A 22,753-nucleotide genomic window follows, 5' to 3' on the forward strand; every position below is an offset into this window, starting at 1 on the left:
ATGAAATACCTCTAAGAAACTGATCTATTGACAAATAACCAGTATGGATTCAGAAAAGATCATTCTTGGTAAACACAACTGGCTCTTTATCTGTATGAAGTAATGAAAACTATCAACTGGGGATTCAAAATTGATTCCACAGTTCCAGATTTCCAGAAGGCTTTTGACACTGTTCCTCACAAGCAACTTCTAATCATATTGTGTGCATATGGTGTATTGTCTCAGTTGTGAGACTAGATTAGTGATTGTCAGAAAGGTAACAGTTTGTCATCTAATGAAATCCAAGTAATGTCTAGGGTTTCTCAAGGAAATCTTCTAGATCTGCTGCTATTCTTAATCTACATAAACTATTTAGCACACAATATGAACAGGCTTCAAGATATCTGCATGGTGTGAAAAGCAGCAACTGACGATAAGCAATTTTTTTTTAAAAAAAAAAAAAAAAAAAAAAAAAGAGGAGAGGTCCTCAACATCCGTACTAAAAAAAAATTCCTAAGTTTGGTTACACAATAAATTACACAAATTTAATGATAGTAGATTCAACTAAATATGGAGGTACTGCAATTACAAACAAGTGAAACTGGGATCATCACATGGAAACTGTTGTGAGAAGAGGTGAACTAGAGACAGCATATTATTGGCAGGATTAGCACAAATCTACTGAAGAGACTGCCTCCACTACATCTGTCATTCTTCTTCTGGAATGTTGCTGTGTGATATGGAATCCTTGCTCGAGAAGACAGGGAATACGTCGAAAAAGCTCAAAACGAGGGCAGCTTGTATTGTACTGTTGCTAAAGAGGTGCAAGAAATGAACATAAGGTAAATGATTTGGGGTGTCAATTGTTAAAACTAAGGTGTTTTTTGTTGAGGCAAGATCTTTTTCACAAAATTTAAATCACCAACTTCCTCCTCTGAATATTTTGTGTTGCCTACTACTTACACAAGGAGAAATGATCATTGTAATAAAGTAAGAGAAATCACAACTCCCGCGTGCTATTTGAGAGTGCAATAGTTGAGAAATAATCATAACATGATTCCGTGAACCCTCTGCCAAACACATAAGTATGAACTGCAGAGTAATCCTGTAGACGTAATGTCTCGGCAGAACGTGATTTCAGTTGTGCACGATTTGTTGATTCAGAGAAAATTAGTGCTCAAAAATTGAATGACATTTTAATTAAACATAATTATTTGGTAAATTTACCATAAAACTGCATTGTTTTCTTTCATGTAAGTACAGGATGAATATTCTCTCTTTTTTTTCCTTTTTTTCCAGACTGAATAATACGCAGAGCACTTACAATAAACAAGAGTTTCCTGCTTCTTGAGACAGTTACCTATAATGGATTTTTTACTGTATTTTGTTAAATCTCTTCTATGGAAATGTAAAAGTACACATGTAAAATATTTCTTCTGTGTTTTAATTTACATTCATTCTCTCCAAATGGGTATTTATTTCAGTTGCAGTCAGGATATTAATTCTGATCAGCCCCACCTGTCATTCTGAATAACCACAAAGTGAGCAGAATGACTTCAATTTAAAAAGGCAAATAACAATGAGAAAAGTCACAAATTTCAATAATAAGATAAGTATATATTTATAAACAATGTATATGTTGTACAAATATCAACATTTAAAGGCCTGATAAACCTATTTACGTCACTATGTATGTATGTACGTACAAAGATGTATCCTGGCACAATTTCAACAGCCCTACATCTTGTTAGGAGAAAAAAAAATTGTTGCATGTATGCATATTCATACATTGGGTTTTAAATCTGTTGGTTTCTCAACACAAGTCGCTAAAGGAACAGAAATTTCAAATGGATTAAGGATACTGTAGCAGATATTGTCAGAAGCACTGTTATTGAATGCAATGACTGACTGGACAACGTAAATCTCCATTTAAGAGCTAGTAGCTTACAGTTTATTATACCAGGTATGTATCATAAAAATGAATGACTAAAGTTCGTCTTTCTACCACATGCATGAAGCAAAGTATCACACATATAAAATACTCTTTGGTTGAGTGGTATAATCACAATTAGATCTTCTTCAAACTGCATACTATCTTTCACAGTGTAAGCCAAGGAAAGGTGGAAAATCCCCATTAAATGCATGGCTATTTGAAATTGCAATGAATTTAAGACATTGCAATTTCACCATAATAGATCATCATTACCTTTTTTTGTATATCTATGTATTACAAATTTCCTAGGTATGTACGCCATGCATAAATTTCATTTGTACACAATTTCACTGTGATTTCCTGCATCATTTCAACATGGGATTTAAAGCCATCCCCTGGGGTTCTATCAGTAGACATTCTACAATCACAGATCAAGATACAGTGGAACATGTCTAAAGTGACTGCCCACATACACACAAATATGAAGCCAGTATTCATGTGTAATTCTTATCTTTTCAAGCCACGAAGTCACACCGACTCCTTAATAATTAAAGTTTTCATCATATAGAATCATTCTATATGCGCAATAGTACACCGGGTTAGGTCAGGTCACCGCAGAAAGGATCTGATTAGGACTGCCTCACAGAGGTCCAGGCTGTTCAGGTATAAGAGAGGCAAAGAAGCTTGAGAAGAATGTCCATGTGATGGCAAGGAGAGACGGCCTCTCGGGTTCTTGAACAGCACGCTCGTCTGTGTCGCTATCCCCATCCCTTTGAGGAGCAGGGGCTGCAGCTTCTTCTCCAAGCTGGTGGACATTCCCATGCCTCACTATATCACGACCTGCGTGCACTACATTGTTATTCTCAGGTACGGGTGCTGGTGGCGGCGCTGGCTGTGGTATCGCTGCAGGAGCTTGTACACGAAAGAATCCAATCTGGTAGCTGCACACACACACAAAGACATAAAATTTTACAAACCAACAGATCCTGGAATGTAATTTAAATTAGATTAATTAAAAATATTTCTGTTGTGTGCTAATCTCTCTAGGGTGTTGAATTATTATACGTATTGCTGTTCATTATGGAGCTCATACTCACAGGTACATTATTATTCCCAATGCAGACACTATGATGAATCTAGTGGGCGAGGAATAGAAATAAACTATGCTAAAGAGGACCATCACTCTACTCAAGAAATATATCCAATATAACCAGTCTCTGTTTGCTCTGTCATCATCATCACCACCTGGAATGCACAAGGATGCAAATAAAGTGAGCAGCCAGGAATGGAAGATAATTAACAGCTTCTAGATGAAATATTAATACCAATAGTTAAATATATTTTTCTGCACTTGATGGGAAACAAATATACTTTTTGGTACATTTGAAGAACAAGTCAGTTTAAGTATAAAAACAATGCTCCTACCTATCAGGTTACCGTCGATGGCTTGCTCCTGTTGGTTATTGGGCACTGCTGCAGCTGCTGGCTCTTCCGCAACAGGTTGTGTGTAAGCGTCAGTCTGTATTCCGTTAGGAGCCTGTCCATAATTATTCTGTACAGCAGGACCAGACGCCAGCCTACAGATGAACACAAAATTTATTGCATTTAGTACAAACAATATTTTTTTTCCAATTTGTCATTTTCATGGACATCTGTTACCCAGATATGGCTACTGGAATCTCAGTTTAAACAAAATCCCTTTCACAACTCAAATAATCATTAGTCACACACCGTTTTTCACATAAAGTGCCTTGACATTCAACTGCTGCTTCATTTACATCTACAACCACTCTCTGCAAGCCACCTGTAAGTTGTGGCAAAGATTATTTTGGTATTGTTATTATGTCAAAGACTTTTTCCAAGGCTCTTTTGCATGAATTGGTATAACGTGACGCAGTATTTGATACAATGATTAATACCATCTGTAAATCAATGTACACAATGCTCGTTCTACTCAAAAAAGAGAAAAGATTGAAAGCCATTGGAAGTCTTATCATTTTGTGTTAACAGCATAATGACATCTGGTTAAGTTATTTTAACTTTGCTGTGCTTCACCAATGTCATAAAATTATATTTAATTTGTCAAATAGTGAATGCACACACATCTTGGTCCTTTCATCACAGCACTGAAAATTTATTTGAAAACAGTAAGTAGTAAGTTATCTATTAGTAAGTCTCCAAAATGTAGCAATTTGTGTACACTGATAGCTACTAAACATCAGACTACCATGCACCAATCATCAGCCTGCCATTAAGTGTAATACATGCCTGAATATACAAATAAAGAGGATTTTGATGCCACCACACAAACAAGATAAGAGTATCATCATCTACATTCTGTATGTAATGAAAGATTACACAGCAGGTTTCTTATTCAGATATCACATTTGAATGATAAAAGATTGTGAAAAACAGACGTTATTCCTTTATAAGGAGAAATGTCTACCAGCACATCTGAATTCAACAATGGTGGGATCATTGCCTACCTAGATTGTGGATTATCGTTCTGTGATATTGTTGCTTGCATTGGTTGAGCTCCCGACTGCTGTGAGAATATGGAATCGATAGGCTCAGGAGAGCCATACTCAATGCTATGCAGGGTCTCAACAGTCCCACACAACTAGTGCTTGAGAGGGCAGACACACTATTCATTCAGTAGAGAATCGTACATCAACATAATGTAGCCTGTCAGGAAATGGCCTTGTTTTCAGCAAGATACCAATTTCACACATATAGCTTGGTGACATCTGTAGCACCACGGACTGTCAGAATGGCAACCATTTTTGTAGTTTCCATTGACGCAGAAAAAGAGAGAGGCACACAGTCAGTAGTGTAACCAATGAGAACATTGAACACAGGAGCAGTGCTAATTCGACTTTTCAGACAAATTCCAGTTCTGTGCACTGCATCAAAACCAATGTACCTGTTTGTAATGACTCCGAGGAGAACAAGTGTTGCCAGGTTACATTTGTCATCATCATTTGGGCCCAGCAACTGGTGTGCGGTGCCATTAGGTATACAACACAACCACCTCTGGCACACATAGCAGATAGTTTGGACAGCAGGTGTAACAGTTCCAAGGTGTTACAGTCTGTAGCTGTTCTGCACCTTCGAGATCACCATGATGTTACCTTTTAGCAAGACAACGTGTTGCCATGCAATCTTGACCACCCCCTCCCCCCTTGAAACAGAGAGTGTTATGCCGTTACCTTCAGCAGCATGTCTTACAGATCCCTCGTTCATTGGAAACATCTGGTCACTGGTTGCTGAGAGCCTGGCACATTACCACTTAACATCCACTCTGATTAATGAACTCCGTAAGAGTTAAAGCAGATATCCTTGCTACTTTACTGTATATGCACAAAAAACAATGTTTCCTTATCTTTCCTGGAGTTGCAATTTTACTCTATTTGTCTAACTTTTTCAGAAGTAGCATACTCCATACAATAACATTCTCCGTACGTATTAACTACAGAATATGCAACTGAATAGAGAAACTACCACTCTTCTGCACCTTCATCACGTGTTTTCCCTTACCTCTGGGCCAATTTTAAATAAATCATTAATGTAAATAATAATAATAATTCCTACCAGTTTTTGTTCACGAATACTTACATCTGCATGTACTGAGTCATGTAGTACGCATATGCCTGCTGTACCCAAGCCATCTGTTGAACCATATTATTAGGGTCAAGTGCGCCACCTGTTGCACTAAATGGAGCTGTACTGACATAAGGTTGTGCCATGGCAGCAGCCCAAGCAGCACGTGGATCCAGTGTTGGAATTTGAACATGACCCCTGTCATGCGCTGCTAGACCCGAGTTGCTTGAAGAGGTAGCAGCTTGAGGCAACGAAGTGCTAGATGCGGATCCAACTGATCTCTGCCTTAAGCCATCTGGTTCTACCATGGTACTGCTTGCACTGGTTCTCACATCTTCAGAACCTATAATTGGATGAAAGAAGATACAAATCTTAAATGTAATACTTTTCTTGTTGCCCCTTTCAACAGCATATTAACTGGTGGCTGTCTCAAGGATTGTATGTGATTAACAGTACACCAGCAGCATTTAAAATCTGATCAAGTACCAGAAAAAAAGACAGGGAAAATCTTTGAAAGAAAATAAAAAAAATATTAATCAGTCTCTTAATAATTCACAACCATTTTCTTCCAATGTTTATTTACCTGAACTAGGAACAGTTGCTTGTTTACTGCCACAATCACTCATTTTAGATTGTGTTTTACTACTCTGTTCTTTTGATGGGGTACACACTAAGTGAACTGTATGAGCTTCTTGTCCCTCATACCACCTAAGGATGTCCCTCAAGACAACACTATCAGACAGCAGCTGGCCCGAATAGATTAGTTTCTGGTCTTCAGTTCTCTAAAAAATACCACATCATCATCATAGTCACCATAGTCAAGTCATAAGCCTGATGTTTAATTACTGGTCAATATTAGCTGGCTATGAGACTTATTTTTGATTACCGTACTTACTGGTTTACTAGGGTAAACTTCTGAAAGATAGCCTTTCAATCGTTTTATTGTCCAAGTTGGTTCACACTTTATTGTCTGATCTTCTATCTGCTGATTGGGTGCTTTAACTATCAATGTGACTGGCATATCAAGCACATCCATCGCCGTTCAACTGCTCCGACAGCTGAAGTTATCTGGTAGAGCCACCTGAAATGTTTTTCAGTTGTTTGTAACAGTGATCATATAATACAGGTAGGTATAGACATTATCACTGTATAGGACTGACTAATAGGCCCACCCACTGTCCTAAACAAACTACAGCCCTCCAGAATTTTATATTTTACAAGCCAACCAGATGCACTCCAAAACAGAAGTCTGGATATCTACTATACCCGCTAATGAAACTCTCTCTAGCATCCAAAGAATTTCAGTCAAATGGACCTTTAAGGAAGAAGCACGTATTTGAATAATAATAATAATAATAATAATAATAATAATAATAATAATACAACATTTGTTTTGCAGTGTGAGTTCATTAATATTTTTTTTGTTTTTTTACATATTAACAATAAGGTACTGGAAACCTGAAGCCTCATACCATAACATTTTCATTTTAGCACAATGACAATAAAATTAATCCACTGAAACATTTCTCCAGTGTCTAGTGAAATATTAAATATCTCTACAACATAAGAGAGAGAGAGAGAGAGAGAGAGAGAGAGAGAGAGAGAGAGAGAGTTTGGAGACAATGCAGCTACAAGTAATAATACACAACTGAATGTTATCCACACTGCAGTTACTTTTTACTTACCTTCATATTTTCATAACTCTCCATTTTCACTCATTCCATTTATTTTGCCTACTCAAAAAGATAATAACTGTTCTTGGAGTTAACTGACAATATTTTCAACTCTTATTAGACTATTATGTCCATAAGACTAGCATGCAATTAAATTTTATTTTTTTTTTACTCTCATCACTATCATACAGTTAAACCCCTTTTTTTTTTTTTAATTACAAGGCTCCATTTTACTTCATTAATTTTGACAACCTAGAACGAGAAGAAGAAACCAATAAATCTTAACTTTTCTTAGTCTGGTGTTGGTGGTATATAAACATTGCAAAGTTAGGTGAAAGGAAAAATCGCCACTTGAAAATGTTATCTCCGGCTATTTATACAAAGTTCTCAATGACTACAAAATCATTCTATTCTTACAGAGAAAAAACTCTCGCAGCAGCTATTTCTAACAGTGTCATAACTTTAGATAATTTAGGAGTAGAGGAGACCACCTCTCAAAAGAAGCATCGACACACACACACACACACACACACACACACACACACACACACAGAGAGAGAGAGAGAGAGAGAGAGAGAGAGAGAGAGAGAGAGAGCGAGAGACAGAGAGAGACAGAGAGAGAGAGAGAGAGAGAGAGAGAGAGAGAGAGAGAGAGATTGATTTTCTTCTGTGTACACCTATCGACAACTCAATGCTACCGCAAATTTCGTGAGGGATCTGCTTTACTTCTATATTATTTACATTATGCCAGAACTTTCCTTATTAAATGGTACCATGAATTTCATGATGAGCTTGTATCTGACTTTACTATAAAATCCATGTTTTAGTTATGATGTGAGTAATCCAACCAGTAGGAAAACAAATGAAAATCTGAAATTCCTAACTCAGCTCATTATTTTTTCAGGACATTTCTCTCAATGTGTCTCGAGAGAACTGAGCACTGGAAGGGCAGTTTTTGGGGAACAACTCATTTATACTTAAAAACCTGGAATTAAAATGACTAAAGTGAACTTTAATGAACTGGTTGTAGTGATAAGTTAAAACTGTGAAGTAGAAACAGACTTTAACCAGTACCATTGCCTTTAGGGGGTAGTACACTATCAGTTCTATTATGTGGCACTGCTAATGGGAAAGCTTCAACCTGTCAGTCTTCTCCTCATTCATTATTCTCTTTAAACAATAGTGTCAAAATAACAATTCAGACCAGACTAGCAATAGTTACAGCAATTTACTTGCTTAGTTCCATTTACAGAAAGCGTATGTGATGTAAATACAGATGGAAAAGCAGTCCAGCAAGCATTGAAAGATAGTGTTGCAGATTACCGATATGTTGTGCATTCAATACCTCCTTAGTCTGATACTTGGTAAAATTACGAGAGTTAATCAGTTCTTACATTAACGTTTCACCATCATTATTGTCATCCTCATTGTTGGGTAAAGGGCTCCTCCACGGAAGCGTCCGATCCCGCCCGTCTGCTTTGACCCATGACGTCAGAAATATGGCGCATATAAAGTCGGTACTTACACATTATGAGGATGAAAATACATCGAAAACAAACACACACACTTTCCACAAAAAGCCTAATGACACTAACTGGACAAGTGCAGGAAATGGGGTGTTTTTGGGTGGGGGCAAACTAAATATAACAAATTTAGACACCCTCACCCATACAAAACCACACAAAACGACGAAAAAAAACCAACATCACAATACTCCCAAGTACCACTAAACACAATATCATCTGGAATCGGACACTTCCCTTGACCTATATAGCTCAACAGCAGCTCCCGATCCCATAAATTAGGATCAAACACTTCCCTTGGCCTATATAGCTCAAAAACATCTCCCGATACCAATATCAACATACACAGCCACACATTGGGATCGAACACTTCCCTTGACCGGCGCACTTTTACCCAACTCCACGTCGTCATGACGGCGCACACGACAACACCCTTATGTCACAGGTCAAAGCTGACGCGTGAGATCGGACGCTTCTGTCAACCCTCTGTTTCAGCATGGTTTCCACCCACCCATGATCAGGGCACTGTCTTGGTCTCTCTTAATCTCTTGGAATATAAGAAATAACCTCCTCATTCTATTTTTCGACTTACTTAATTTCCATAATGTAGTATGGGATCATTTCTTTGGAGTAATTTATCGAGGCAACCTAAACTTTTCAAAGTCCAATAATGTGTAACATGAATTATTTTTGCGGGATTTCAACTAAGTCCTGTAGAGGCCTGTTCAAGAAATCGTGGATACTAATTCCCAATGTTTACAGACCACCAGCTCATGTGATGGAATTAACAAAAGATTGATCTTCCCAAAGATTTTAAGTCACTTACTATGGTACGGAAAGGTGTCCATCATTCAGGAACACACGTTTTCAATAACTTCCCGGCAGCCAAAAAATTTTAACAACTGATACTAATGAAGTTCACTTTAAGAGGAGTTTAAACCATCTATTGGCAAATATTCCCACTAAATGAATCAATTCTAAAACAGAACTGTTCGGCCTACATTCACATCCATAAGCTGCAAACCAAACTGAAATGCATGGAAGAGGGTACTTTCCACAGGTGGTTACATATTATTAAACACCGCCGCCGCCACCAGCATTATGCCTCTTTTCTTTCCATCTGTTAAGATACTTGTCACTTCTCCATATTTCCTGACTTCTCTCAGCTGGCTTAAATCTCTATCTGGAGAGAATCTTTCTCCACTCATTCTTTCAAGATGTCCATTCCAGTTTCTCCTATTTTCTTATATTTTATTGGGGATATTAAATACATTTCTGAAATCTGTTGACTCTTGTGCATCCCTTTACTGCTCTTAAAAACCTCATCTCTGTTGCCTGCATGCGACTTTCTTGATGTTTACTTATATCCACAATTCACTTCATAAACAAATTCTGGAATGTCATTATCTTATAAAATCTTTTTTTTTTTCGTTTCCTTATTTTGTCTTTCATTTTCAGACATCTGTTTTTTGTTCACCAAATAATCTCAAATTATTATCAATAAATACCATATACAGTTAATGTTTAAAAAAAATTGACTTCTGAATATCATCTGTGCAGCGATTTGATCAATGTAAATAACTTTTGAACAGGTTTTGTCTCCGATGATGTATGGCTTCAATAGCCTAAGAATCATGACAATATTATGAAAAGGATAGATTGCTGTTCACTGTATACAGGACACAGTGAGCATTAGGCAGACACAACAAATGGACTGGTGTGCATGTAAGCTTTCAGCCTTTTGGTTGAAAGCTCAAGGGCAGTAATCTTTTTGTAGTGCTCGCCTGCGACTCAACGTCTCCTCTATACGATGAATAGCAATTGTTGTTGTTGTTGTTGTCGTCGTCGTCAGTCCTGAGACTGGTTTGATGCAGCTCTCCATGCTACTCTATCCTGTGCAAGCTTCTTCATCTCACAGTACCTACTGCAACCTACAGCCTTCTGAATCTGCCAAGTGTATTCATCTCTTGGTCTCCCTCTATGATTTTTACACTCCACGCTGCCCTCCAATACTAAATTGGTGATCCCTTGATGCCTCACAACATGTCCTACCAACCGATTCTTTCTTCTAGTCCAGTTGTGCCACAAACTCCTCTTCTCCCCAATTCTATTCAATACCTCCTCATTATGTGATCTACTCATCTAATCTTCAGCATTATCGTTATTCTATCCTGGATTTTTCACTGTTTGATATAGCTTAAGAATTATTATGTGCACTCAGTTTTTTGTACATTTGTGTGTTCGGTGACAAGTTTGTTATCACCTCTTAAATGAAACTACATTTGATTATCATTCGACTTACACTATATTCATGAGGATAATTTCACTTGGGGTTTGTGGCAATCCAGTTTATTCCCTTGTCCACCCCCCCCCCCTCTCCCCTCGTACTAAATAAATTTATCTTTCAATCGCTCCTGACAAACCCTAAACTTCTGAATGTTTCGCACTGAATTCAAAACTGATAACACACACAGGTTGTACACCCTTTGCTCCATACACATCATAACTTGAATCCCAATCCCGAAAGCACTTGAGGCAAGTTTTCCACTTGTTTATTCATTTCGCTATCCAGTCATCTGTTTTAAATACAGAACTTCTACTATACTTCATTGTAATTTTTTATAATTTTCTGTGCATGCCGATCATGCATTATTTTGCACTGCTTATAAATGATTTAACAGTCTACTTTTATAATAAATTTATTAAGCCGTTCTACTTTTGCTTGACGTCTACTGCAGTAGGGGCAACTAGTACAGTGTCAGGAAATCAAAGTGATTCATGTATCTACAGATAAATAGTCTACACACCGTACAATGTATGGTGCGAAATAAAACGTAACTGCAGGTATTTTTATCAGGCGTTAGTGTAATGTAAAAATAGGCTCCAAATTCGTGAATTTGGAACAGTGGCCCTACAGGACGCCTTTGGAATTTAAATTACTAACCATGTACTTTGGCACAAAAGAAACTGCAGGGCTGGTCTGAAAGCTGTCACTTACCACAACAAAGACATCATATGAGGACTTGACAAACACTGTCGGTAACGGATGATAAAAGGTTGTTTTAAACAAACTCGAGCTGTACGCTTAACTACGCACAGCAAAGATAGCCACTACGGGATGTTACTATCTGAAGACTAGGCAGTTAGTTTTACAAATATTCATTAATGAGTAAAAAATCTGCTTCTTCGACGGGCTAGAACCAAACAGCAAACGTTTTCCACAATATAATAACTTTGAGTTGTTTACTATTTACCGTCACTTACTTTAAAACATTAACAATCAGGCAAATTACGGCAGGCAATTTTAATCAGACGGCAGTGGTTCCCTGGATATATATTCACGACAATCACTGAATAGCTTCATATCAGAAAATGTGCAGAAAGTTAAACCGATAAAAATTACTGTTGCAAAAGGCAAATGGGCGTTTCATTAACTGAAGTTCTTCCGTGAGATTAACTTACCACAAAAGATGAAATTTTCTTCCTTATGGGAACTCGCTATTGATGCCAGTTTTCATGTCAAATCACAGTATCGATGAAATACCAGAACTGTCAAGCTCACTCGCAAATTTATACACCAAATACGACGTACTACTTGATAGTCTCTCTCCAACTATTTGGCGGTATTTCATTGGCTGCTGCACAACACTTCTTCTCCCGCTATTGGTTGATATGTAGGAACAGCTGACTGACGTAAATAATAGTAGGTTGTACTTAAGAGAAATAGAACAATTCGTGTGCAAGGGGCGAAAAAGAAGCGGTTCCAAAGTTTTAATATTCAGGGTGCATATTATTGGCACATGAACTTGTCGAATTCTCTCTTCGATTTATAGACAATCCTAAGATCGTCCCATCTGGCAAGCTATTTGGTATTATAATTAATACGAATTTACATGAAAGCTATTGTCTATTGCCAAGGTCAAATGTGTTACATGACAGAAATTTCATCAGCTTGATGTAATATGGGCAAAAAATGTTAAAAGAATAAACTGCATAGAAGAACGAATAAAAATATGACTTTGTTCGTTACTAACACGTTGCCGCTTAATTTCCCTATCTCGACATTGAAATGATTGGTGTCATCTGCTGAGTAATATGCAGATTAATTTATTCTAGTTCAGAAGTTAGGACTTATTAGTAGGTATCATATGGATTTATCAAAATCTGATATTTCCGTGCAAAGCGAATTCCTTTATCCTTTAATGCCAGTTGGATGTAAAGGAAATGCATAAAACTATGAAATTTTATCATATTGTAACATCACACAGGAGCAATACGCTGGTCAGGAAACGGTAAGACCTAACCTTTTTAATGCAGCATGAACGGAACAGAATATAGAAACTGCTATTGCAACATCAACGCACATTTATCGTATTGACGAAAGCAGTGTTGTTCAGACTTACGAAATACATTAAAAAATGTAACTTACTACTTTTTCCAGCGCAAGGTACAAGCTACTGACGAGGCTACTCCGTTTCAGAATTTATAAACTCTTATGCGAGGGACAGCACCAATATTCCACTTGGCAAAGCAGCTATGTACATTATTTGCCCCAGTTAATAACTTGAGACTTTTAATCCACTTTTATTGTTTTGATTACATTAGGTTTCCCCCCCTACACAACTTATAAGCCCTACGTGAAATCGGAAAATTGACACTCTCTCTCTCTCTCTCTCTCTCTCTCTCTCTCTCTCTTCCAATCAAACACTTTACTTTAGAAAAGGCACGGCCCATTTACCGCACATCATTGCATCATTGCTAAATCTGCGCTTTTAATGATTTTGATGTTAAATTGATTTTTTTTTACCACGAACGTAAAAATGTATTATCTGCTTTACTATCACTGCCCAGTAAAATATCCACCGCTTTTCAATTATCCATTCTCTCCATCAAACCACGTTAGCAGCACACACTATATTCTAGCCAAATGGTGAAACTCATCTAACTACAGACACACCGGTTACCAGTCCATTCCCTTAACTAATCCGTTGACTCATTGCCCTTCATTAACTTCTTGATGATGATAAAGCAGCAGATAGTCTCTGCTATTGCAATCCTACGATCTGTTTAAGGGAATTGGGCAGTCCAACTATTGCTTCACAGTATATGTAAAGTTTGTTGTAAATAATCCACTACCCTTCAAAAGAAACAATGATATACTTAATTACAAAAACAGAATGGAAAATTACATTAATTACTCCACATTAAGGTTATCTTTAACACACAAAGGGGCGCATAATGCTTCAACAAAAAATTTTTGATCACTTAGCCAGTGACATAAAATTTGTGTCTGACAGGAAAGTAAAATTTGAAAACAAACTGAGAAAGTTCCTCCTTGACAATTCCTTCTTTCCATAGTAGAATTTTTATTACTGCAATTTTTAAAAGGAGGTGGGCATGAATTGCTAACTCAAATCTTTGGATTTTTTTTTTTTTTGTAACATAAAAAAGCAGAGAAATGTTCAGAATGTAAACATATGTACAAATTAACCTATGATGTGAATACAAAATGACTCATTTCACACCTTCATGATCTGTTGTGCAATATGAGCCATGGAACATATAAATAACCAACTAACTCCTTATTGGCAATACTGTTCCTTAACATAGTCTCCAACTATTGTAAAGCATCCACATACACAATTTTTCCCACAGATCAGCACCAATATATCAACACTATCCATATTTCATCCACACACAACCAACACATTGAGTTTACAACACGTTTCCAACAATTTTTCTGGCTTTCATGTGGTGACCAATGTTTGCAACTTGTTGAAAACAGATTTTGAAACACAGACATAGCTACATGCTGAGAAATTATGTTGAAACCATGTGGATCATTGTCGGCAACAGCACTGCAGGCAGCAGCACCACTACCACAACAGAGGAACAAAATATAATATGAAATAAAGAAGGTTTCAACATACTCCGCCATATAGCTTAAATGATATATAGAATAGTTATTGAAACAGTGTTCTTCCACATTGTTGAGTAACATGTTTTGTATGTGGTAGCACCGTAACTGAATAATTTGGAGGAAACAGAAGGGACTTCACAGTTTAGCACATAATCAACTGTGGAACACAAAAATTAAAGGTGTAACTCTACATTATGAATCTGGTAAAACCATGTAAACATTGAGGAGGAGCATTTACTGCAAGTGGCAACGCACAAAACATTTAACTATTATTTTTCTAACTACCCATCACAATGAACTTTGCAAAGTGAGATGTTGTGAGAGATTATGTTCTTTCCTTAATAGGTAGTAATGTTTTCAAAACCAATTATCCTGTTTCATCCTCAAGACCATATGATACTGTGCTGAGTTCTTGCCATAAGGACAAATATCTCAATACAGAAGCATGCGCTTGTTACAGTACACAGTTTGATAGTTTATTATGTTCTCTGTCAGACAGAAAGATGAGATTATTAATTTGTAATGGTTTTAATTTAAATTTTTTGAAGGAATCTGACTTATAATTCAGTACCAGTCATAAATTTCCCTACCTGAGTTGCTCAAGTAGTAATACCCTTATACTCTTATAGATAATGTTTCCACGCAACAAGTAGAAGTTAAATACATGTCTAATGGATTGTAAGATCGCAATGCACAGCTAGTCACAATATGTAACTTAGTTCCATAAACAGTTCACAAATACTCAAAGAAAACAGTTAGGTCTATTAATGAAAAAAACCACTGAAGATTTTAAAGAAAATTTAAGAAAAACATTGACTGGGGTAAGGTTTACAATGAGCCTAATACTAGATTGATATTCAACAATTTGTTTGTATCCAATTTTTAAAGCAATATTTTTAAGAAGGTAATTTAATTCAATACTCAGAAGCCGTTAAGAAAACCAGGAATTGCTATAAGTATCTCAAAAAAAAGTCATAACAAATAATGTTTCAGAAATGCTTTGATATTAAAAACAGTATGATAACTCATTGAGAAAAATATGGAAAAAAACTCACATGGAATATTGTAAAAAAAAAAAAGGAGAGAGAGAAAGAGAGAGAGAGAGAGAGAGATGAGAAAATTAGAACAAATAATTTCGGAAGTTAAAACAGTACACCAAAGTAGGGATACAGAGGACATTTAGTGAAATAAAAATTAATCTCCTTGTCTGAAATAAGGAAGATCATTAAATATTATATTATGAAGTGAAAAATATATCTAAAAAGAAAGATGATGAGACTTACCAAACAAAAGCGCTGGCAGGTCGATAGACACACAAACAAACACAAACATACACACAAAATTCAAGCTTTCGCAACAAACTGTTGCTTCGTCAGGAAAGAGGGAAGGAGAGGGAAAGACGAAAGGATGTGGGTTTTAAGGGAGAGGGTAAGGAGTCATTCCAATCCCGGGAATCTTTTTGACTCTTCTGAATACAAACAAACATGTGACCATTCATGCTACCCTTCACTGTATATGTTCAGTATCCGCAGTCAGTCCTATCTGGTATGGGTTTCACATACTTGAGCAATATTCTAAAATGAGTCATACGAGTGACTTTTAAGCAACCTTCTCTATAGACTGATTGCGTTTTCCTAGTATTCTACCAATAAACCAAAGTCTGTTACTTACTTCACCCATGACTAAGCCTATGTGATTGTTCGATTTCATGTCCGTACAAAATGTTATCCCCAGCTATTTGTATGAGTTTACTAATTCCAGTTGTGTCTCATTGATATTATAGTCATAGGATATAATACTTTTTGTGTTTTGTGAAGTGCACAATTTAACATTTCTGAAATTTAAAGCAAGTTTCCAATATTGGCACCACTTTGAAATCTTATCGAGATCTGACTGAATATTTGTGGGAGTTTCTTTCAAATTGTACTTTATTATGCATGGTGTTCATTTTAAATTGAGATGACGAAGTATCTCAAAAATGACTCATTGTAGGAAAAAAGGTGTTTTAGGTGAAAAGTTAATATTAGTCTGTGCTACAACTGGCCAACTCCTAACCATCCCTCCTGCATTGTATTTTCAAATGGAAACCCCACCATTTTTACTTCTTATTTGTATTTTGTGCCAAAAACTGCATATGATAAACTCAAACCATTGTTTTCTGTTATTGGTAGATGGCACTGTAATCAGAAAGTATCAAGTGTGCCTGTTTTTGCAATTAAGAACCGACACATTTGATTCTACATTTCATTTATGATGTAGTTGTAAACCTTTGATATTCATGTTTGAAGATTACTTGAGTGTTGCAAATGTGATTTTACTGTACAATATGGTTAACTGTTTTAATGTCTGGTTAGAAACTATGTTTAGCACGATCCAGATACAACGAAATGGAGGTAATAGTTTTCTGCTCCCATTGGGATGCTCGATATTGGTGACTACCCTTGCCTCTTACCATTGAGGTACTTCATTTTGGTGATTCCTTTTGCCTCTCAGCATTGGGGTGCCTGATTTTGGTGAGCATGCAAGTGTTTACAGGATTTGTGTGTGTATCTGTGGCAGGTGTGCCTGCAACTATCACTACATGAAATTTTACTTTATTATTACAAGAGTTGTGGTTTGCATTCTGTCTGTAGCCACATAGAAGCCAGTGCAAGGGGTACAATGGTTGGATGAAACACACACTGAAATCAGTCACCCTCATGGCAGGGCCACCAAAATAAGCATTCCGATGGTTTGGGCATTCACCACACTCACCCCTGTAGCTTATTTGCCAGAAATATCAACATGTAGCCATATTATTTGTATTGTACAATCACCCAAGCAATGGTTGAAGTGAATCATACATATTTTTGGCACAGAACCTGAATATGCAATAAAAATGGGGGCTCCCATTTTAAAATACAAAGTTCATCCCACCCATGTAGGAAGGGTGGTTAGGAGGAGTGTCCCCTTTACTATTAACTTTCCACCCACAACATTTTTTCCTTACAAATTGTTGTTTTCAAGATATTTAATTGTTTCAGGTTAAAACAAACACCCTGCATATGAGGTGTGACAATAAAGTAATGAGACTGACGTTCTTTGCAAGATGTGGCAACCCTGCAGGCTTGTGTAGGCACAATATCTTTGAACTTGGTCTATAAGCTGCTTCTAGTCCAAGCGGCACATCGATGCAACTGCTCAGTCGTGAGTTGTGCTGTAATAAGTTAACACATGTTTGTGTTTCTCATCACGGAAATGGAAGCGCATAATATTGTGCAACGGTATGCCATTTTTTGCGTTAAATTGGGTGAAAATGCGACGACAACTTGCGGTAAGCTTCAGAAGGGTTTTGGAGAGGAGGTTATGTCAAGAGCTCAACTTTTTCATTGGCATAGTTTAGTGAAGGCAGAACGAACGTTGAAGATGAAGACCGCAGTGGACGACCATCGACCTCATGGACGGGTGCCATCTTGGCCAGGGTGCATCACGGTAATGCGCCTTCCCATACTGCTCTGTCAGCACAGCAATTTTTAACCTCAAAACAAATTTCAGTACTACCACAGCCACCTTATTCACCAGATATATCTCTGTGCGACTTTTTTCTATTTGCAAGAGTCAAAACGACGGTCAAGGGACACAATTTTCAAACAATACAAGATGTCCAAAAAGCTGTGATGAGGGTCTTGGAGGACGTTACAGAAGATGAGTTACCATCTGTGGCAGAAGCGCTGGAAAAAGTGTGTGCATCAGAAGGGAACTACTTTGAAGGAGACAACACTTACACTTGACTAAAATGGAACGCAACATTTTTTTTTTCATATCAGTCTCATTACTTTATTGTCATACCTCGTATAATTGCATAATATATTAAAAGTCTTGAGTTCACTATTGATATTGTCCACAAGGTAATTAATATACAGGGTGTTTCAAAAATACCTTTAGAAAGTTTGAGGACAGGTCCCACACACAAAAATGAGGAAAGAAGTACATGTAAACATGTGTCTGAAAATCCTTCATTTTCAGGTTATTAATGATAGTGGATGTTCAACCGCTTATTGTCACTGCAGAAAGTCTGTCTTCCAGGACTAATTTGCTTTCCATCATTTCACTTTCATGTGAGATCACTGTCATCTGTATCGCTGGCAGCAGTTTGATGTGCCACAGTGTCCAAAGCATAATGTCTTGTGTGACCAATGAGGTGATAGATGTATGGAGATGTCTCCATAGCTAAAAGGTGTTCTGTTTCCAAATGTGCCCTCATAAATCACCTGTCACAACTGTTGCTCTGGTGCAACAATGCCTTTTTGGCAGTGTAAAATTTGCCATCAGCTGGAGGTGCATTTGTCTCTGCTGATAATGTGGGTGTGCTCTCCTACAAACTTGAAAGTGTCATTCGAGATGCTGTGATTCTGTAGGATGTAGACAACACTTGTGAACCATATTGTCAGGTGTTTCAGTTGGAATAGCAGTAGTCTGGGCAAAAACCTTATTGTACATATGCTCCACAAAAATTTTGTTGGCTACATGCTGGGTCATGTGGTCTGGGGAAAGCAATGGACAAAATTCCTCAGGCCAAGATTGGCACAGATGAAAAACTGAGAATCCTCATGTGGCTCAGCGGGCTGGGGTCTGTGTGAGGTTTCGAACGGGTAAGGCTGTATTGTGCACAAGACGTTGATGAACCTTTAAAATTGTGCAAGTTGCTGCTGTGTAGACTTGGAGTAGTTGGTGGAATATTGTCTTATTGGTGGGAGGAAGCACTGAGCTCATCATTGAAATCACCTAGTAGGTCAAAAGCCATTACATACCGTTGGTGCACTCTTGGGTAATTGTTGTAGTTCACAGTACAACATGATAGAACATCACTTTCATGTTTCACATTTTCTATAGACTGGTCCAGGTTGTGAAAAACATTATATGAAGCACCATGAGGCACTTTCTGTACCTTTTGTCCATAAGAGCAGCAATCGTGGGATGGTTCCATTGTCATAGCAAAGACAATCAGGTGAAGTACACTGATGAAGTTGTAGTAGATGCTGCTGTTTGCTGTGGGACTAGGTTTTGGGGGGTTTTCCCTGTCTGTGACGGTCTTCTCAGGACCTTCTGGTGTACTGGGCAAGGGCGTTCTTGTCACTGCAGATACATCATCCACTAGCAGCAAGGTTGTACAGGAGGGATTTTTTGGTGCAGAAAGGATGACAGCTGTCAAAATGCAGGTGCTGTTGTTGGTTAGTGGGTTTGATGTGGACAGAGATGTGGCTGGAGCATCAGGGAGGTGGAGATCAATGGCCAGAAAGTGACTCATTCAGAGAGCAGCTGAATGGAATTGACAGACTCTGTTTTGCTTAATATGGAGATACAACAAGATGGTTGTACATGGCGCCATAGCATACAGCTGACTGTCAGTGCCAAATATGCTTTCCTTGTGGGAGCTGAATCACTGGCCAAAAAGTATTTGTCTCCCACTTGCATTATTGATTGTGAGGTACCCACATTTTTTTTTTTTTAATTTGACAAATTTGTTTAACCTGAATATAAACTTATAAATGCAATGTACTGAGATTCATAATTTTTTTAGTTGCATAGTGTGTTTAGTGTCAATACACAGATAATCTTCAGTTGTTCCAAATAATATTAATTCATGAACAGTAAATGTGAAATATTGTAGAAAATGTAAGGTCACAATCACATAAGGGAAAACCCTGTAATTGCTAGAGTCAGAGGGGAACATACCATTTTAGGTTAGAGTGAAGTTACAGACAAATATTATTCAAAGAAATTAGAACAGAACTGAAATATATGTAACAGTTCCAGAAAAGTAAAATTAGTTTGCTTCGTCAGATCATTAGGTGCTGAAAAACAAGACAGATGAACTTCTGGTATTTCTAGATGATGTAAAAAAGTCAAAAGGGATGTATTTTATGTGCCTCTCTAAACACCGTGTAATCACAGGGACAGAGAAATTAAAAATCAGGGATTGTAAACTAGCATCATTTTCATGTAGAGTTAATACTGGAAAAGGAGTTGCAACATATGTAGAAGTTGGACATATAGCCAGAACTATTGAAATAAGCAGTTCATATCTGTGAGTTGTTACTGCTTTTCTTGTAATTGTAACCATCTGTGGGTCCCCTCTAGGAAACTTTCAGGTATTTACGACAAATTCTGACAAGCTGGAAAAGCCACACACACCCACATCTCTCTCTCTCTCTCTCTCTCTCTCTCTCTCTCTCTCTCTCTCTCTTTCTCTCGTGGGTGGATAGAGGGAGAGGGAGGCAGAGGCATGGAGAGGGACTGAGGATGGGTGGCTAGCTAACTAGTGAGTCATTTTCTGGCTATTGATCTCCATCTCCCTGATGCTCCACCCACATCTCTGTCCACATCAAACCCATTAACCAACAACAGTACCTGCATTTCCACAGCTGCCATCCTTTCTGCTCCGTACAACTTTGCTACTCATGGACGATGTATCTGCAGTGACAAGAACTCCCTTGCCCAGTATGCTGAAGGTCCTGTGAAGAGTGTCACAGACAGGGAATACCCACCAAACCTAGTCCACAGACGGATTTCCCATGCCATTTCTCACACATTCTCATTTCTCCCACCACTCTCAAGAATCAGACATGGAGAAGCACCCATGTCATCAACAATATTACCCTGGACTGGAGTAACTGAACCATATCCTTTGGCAGGACTTTGATTATATCTCATCCTGACCTGAAATGAGGAATGTCCTACCCAAGATCCTTCCCACCCCTTCTGAAATGGTGTTCGATCATCCACCCAACCTACACAACATCCTAGTCCATCCCTATGCCACTTTCACTCCCAAACCCTTGCCACAGGTATCATATACCTGTGGCAGTCCAAGGTGCAAGACTTGACCAATCCACCCACCCAGCACCTCCTATTCCAGTCCTGTCACATGTTTATCCTACCCCATCAGAGTGTGGGTCACCTGTGACAGCAGCCTTGTCATATACCAACTCCACTACAAACTCTGCAAAGCTTTTTATGTTGGTATAACTACCAATTACCTGTCCAGCAGGATGAATTGCTGCTGCCAAACTGTTATCAAGGAGAAATCTGACCATCCAGTAGCACAACATCCAACACAGCATAACATTCTTAGTTTCCATGGCTGCTTCAAAACCTTTGCAATCTGGATCGTTCCCTCTACCATCAACTTCTCTGAACTCTGCAGTTGGTAGTTATCCTTACAATACATACTCTGCTCCTTTAGTCTTCCTGACCTGTCTCTAGTAACCCACTGTCTCTGTACCACCCAGCCAATAGTTCCCCTTCCTGTACCCTGTCAGCCTCCCCCCCCCCCCCCAATTCATATTCCCACATCACCTTCAGCATTCCATTACCCACTTCTCTGACACCTAGTCCGTGTATGGGCCATGTCTCCCTACCACATTCCTAGTGTACAAACTGGCTGCCTATCTCCACGCAGCTAGCCACCTACCTCCAACCCCTCTCCCTGCCTCCCTCTCCTTCTCCCCACCTTACCTGACATCAGCCCCACCAAAACATAGTCCACCTGCCAAAGTGCAGCACCAGAACTGTTAGTCCAGCTGGTACCATGTGTTGGTGTGTGTGTGTGTGTGTGTGTGTGTGTGTGTGTGTGTGTGTGTGTGTGTGTGTGTGTGTCAGTGAGTGATCTCCTTTAATCCAAAAGTGTTTAATTTTCCTACAAAAGATCCAGGTGGTTTGTTGTGCTACCTGTCAAAGAAGAAAAAACTGTTAGTAGTTTGTTTGAGATTTCAGTGTAGATTTCTTAAAAGATTCTGACAGGAAAAAATTAATTGGAATCATTATATGTCTGTTTCAGTTTGATTTCTGTAGTGAATTTTCCAATTTGCTTGCAGCGAGATAGCAGGATCCATATCGATAACATTTTTATAGACAGCTCTCGGTTGAAACAATTAATGTGTACCATATTATTCATGGACTATCTGATCATGATGTACAGTTAATGAAAATAAACAATTGAGCACCTAACAGCTCTAAGGGATGTTCATACAAAGCAATAAGGCTTATTAATGAGAATAGGGTACAATGTTTTAAGAATAAGCAGTACAAAATGAAGTTAATTTAGTAAGAGATGCTAATTCGATACTCAATGTATTGCGTAGTA

The 22,753-nt window shown here is 38.0% G+C and overlaps 2 protein-coding genes across 7 annotated transcripts in view; one reads left to right on the forward strand and one right to left on the reverse strand.

Annotated features, from left to right (window-relative positions):
• Positions 1 to 1,575: 1,575 nt before the first annotated feature.
• LOC126190828 (homocysteine-responsive endoplasmic reticulum-resident ubiquitin-like domain member 2 protein) lies at positions 1,576 to 13,386 on the reverse strand. 5 transcript variants are annotated; one of them, XM_049931401.1, is made up of 8 exons: positions 12,171 to 12,307; positions 7,198 to 7,437; positions 6,408 to 6,593; positions 6,096 to 6,294; positions 5,528 to 5,855; positions 3,338 to 3,489; positions 3,010 to 3,157; positions 1,576 to 2,853 (listed from the first exon to the last, which is right to left on the reverse strand). In XM_049931401.1, exons 3-8 carry the CDS (start codon positions 6,546 to 6,548, stop codon positions 2,553 to 2,555), a joined length of 1,269 nt encoding a protein of 422 aa, XP_049787358.1. In that variant the 5' UTR covers positions 6,549 to 6,593; positions 7,198 to 7,437; positions 12,171 to 12,307; the 3' UTR covers positions 1,576 to 2,552. The 5 variants fall into 5 exon arrangements, with proteins under 5 accessions (XP_049787358.1, XP_049787356.1, XP_049787355.1 ...); XM_049931399.1 differs by lacking the exons at positions 7,198 to 7,437; positions 12,171 to 12,307 and adding an exon at positions 13,138 to 13,386; XM_049931398.1 differs by lacking the exon at positions 7,198 to 7,437 and having other exon boundaries at positions 12,171 to 12,327.
• Positions 12,755 to 22,753, forward strand: part of LOC126190829 (acyl-coenzyme A diphosphatase NUDT19) — a 72,411-nt gene continuing 62,412 nt past the window's right edge. Inside the window, exon 1 of one of the 2 annotated variants that reach the window (XM_049931405.1) lies at positions 12,755 to 12,845. The gene's annotated coding sequence lies outside the window, so the exon portion shown is untranslated. The other variant, XM_049931404.1, reaches the window with a different exon arrangement.

The sequence above is a fragment of the Schistocerca cancellata genome, chromosome 6 (assembly GCF_023864275.1).
Source record: "Schistocerca cancellata isolate TAMUIC-IGC-003103 chromosome 6, iqSchCanc2.1, whole genome shotgun sequence".
Lineage (NCBI taxonomy): Eukaryota > Metazoa > Arthropoda > Insecta > Orthoptera > Acrididae > Schistocerca > Schistocerca cancellata.

What these genes read in the sequence shown, in the direction of transcription:
- LOC126190828 (XM_049931399.1), bottom strand. Translation starts at nt 6,548, where the DNA reads ATGGATGTGCTTGATATGCCAGTCACATTGATAGTTAAAGCACCCAAT. An exon ending in ATGACTCAGTACATGCAGAT is followed by an intron (nt 3,490 to 5,527) that starts GTAAGTATTCGT and finishes GTTCATCTGTAG; the next exon opens with GCTGGCGTCTGGTCCTGCTG. An exon ending in CATCGACGGTAACCTGATAG is followed by an intron (nt 3,158 to 3,337) that starts GTAGGAGCATTG and finishes TGTGCATTCCAG; the next exon opens with GTGGTGATGATGATGACAGA.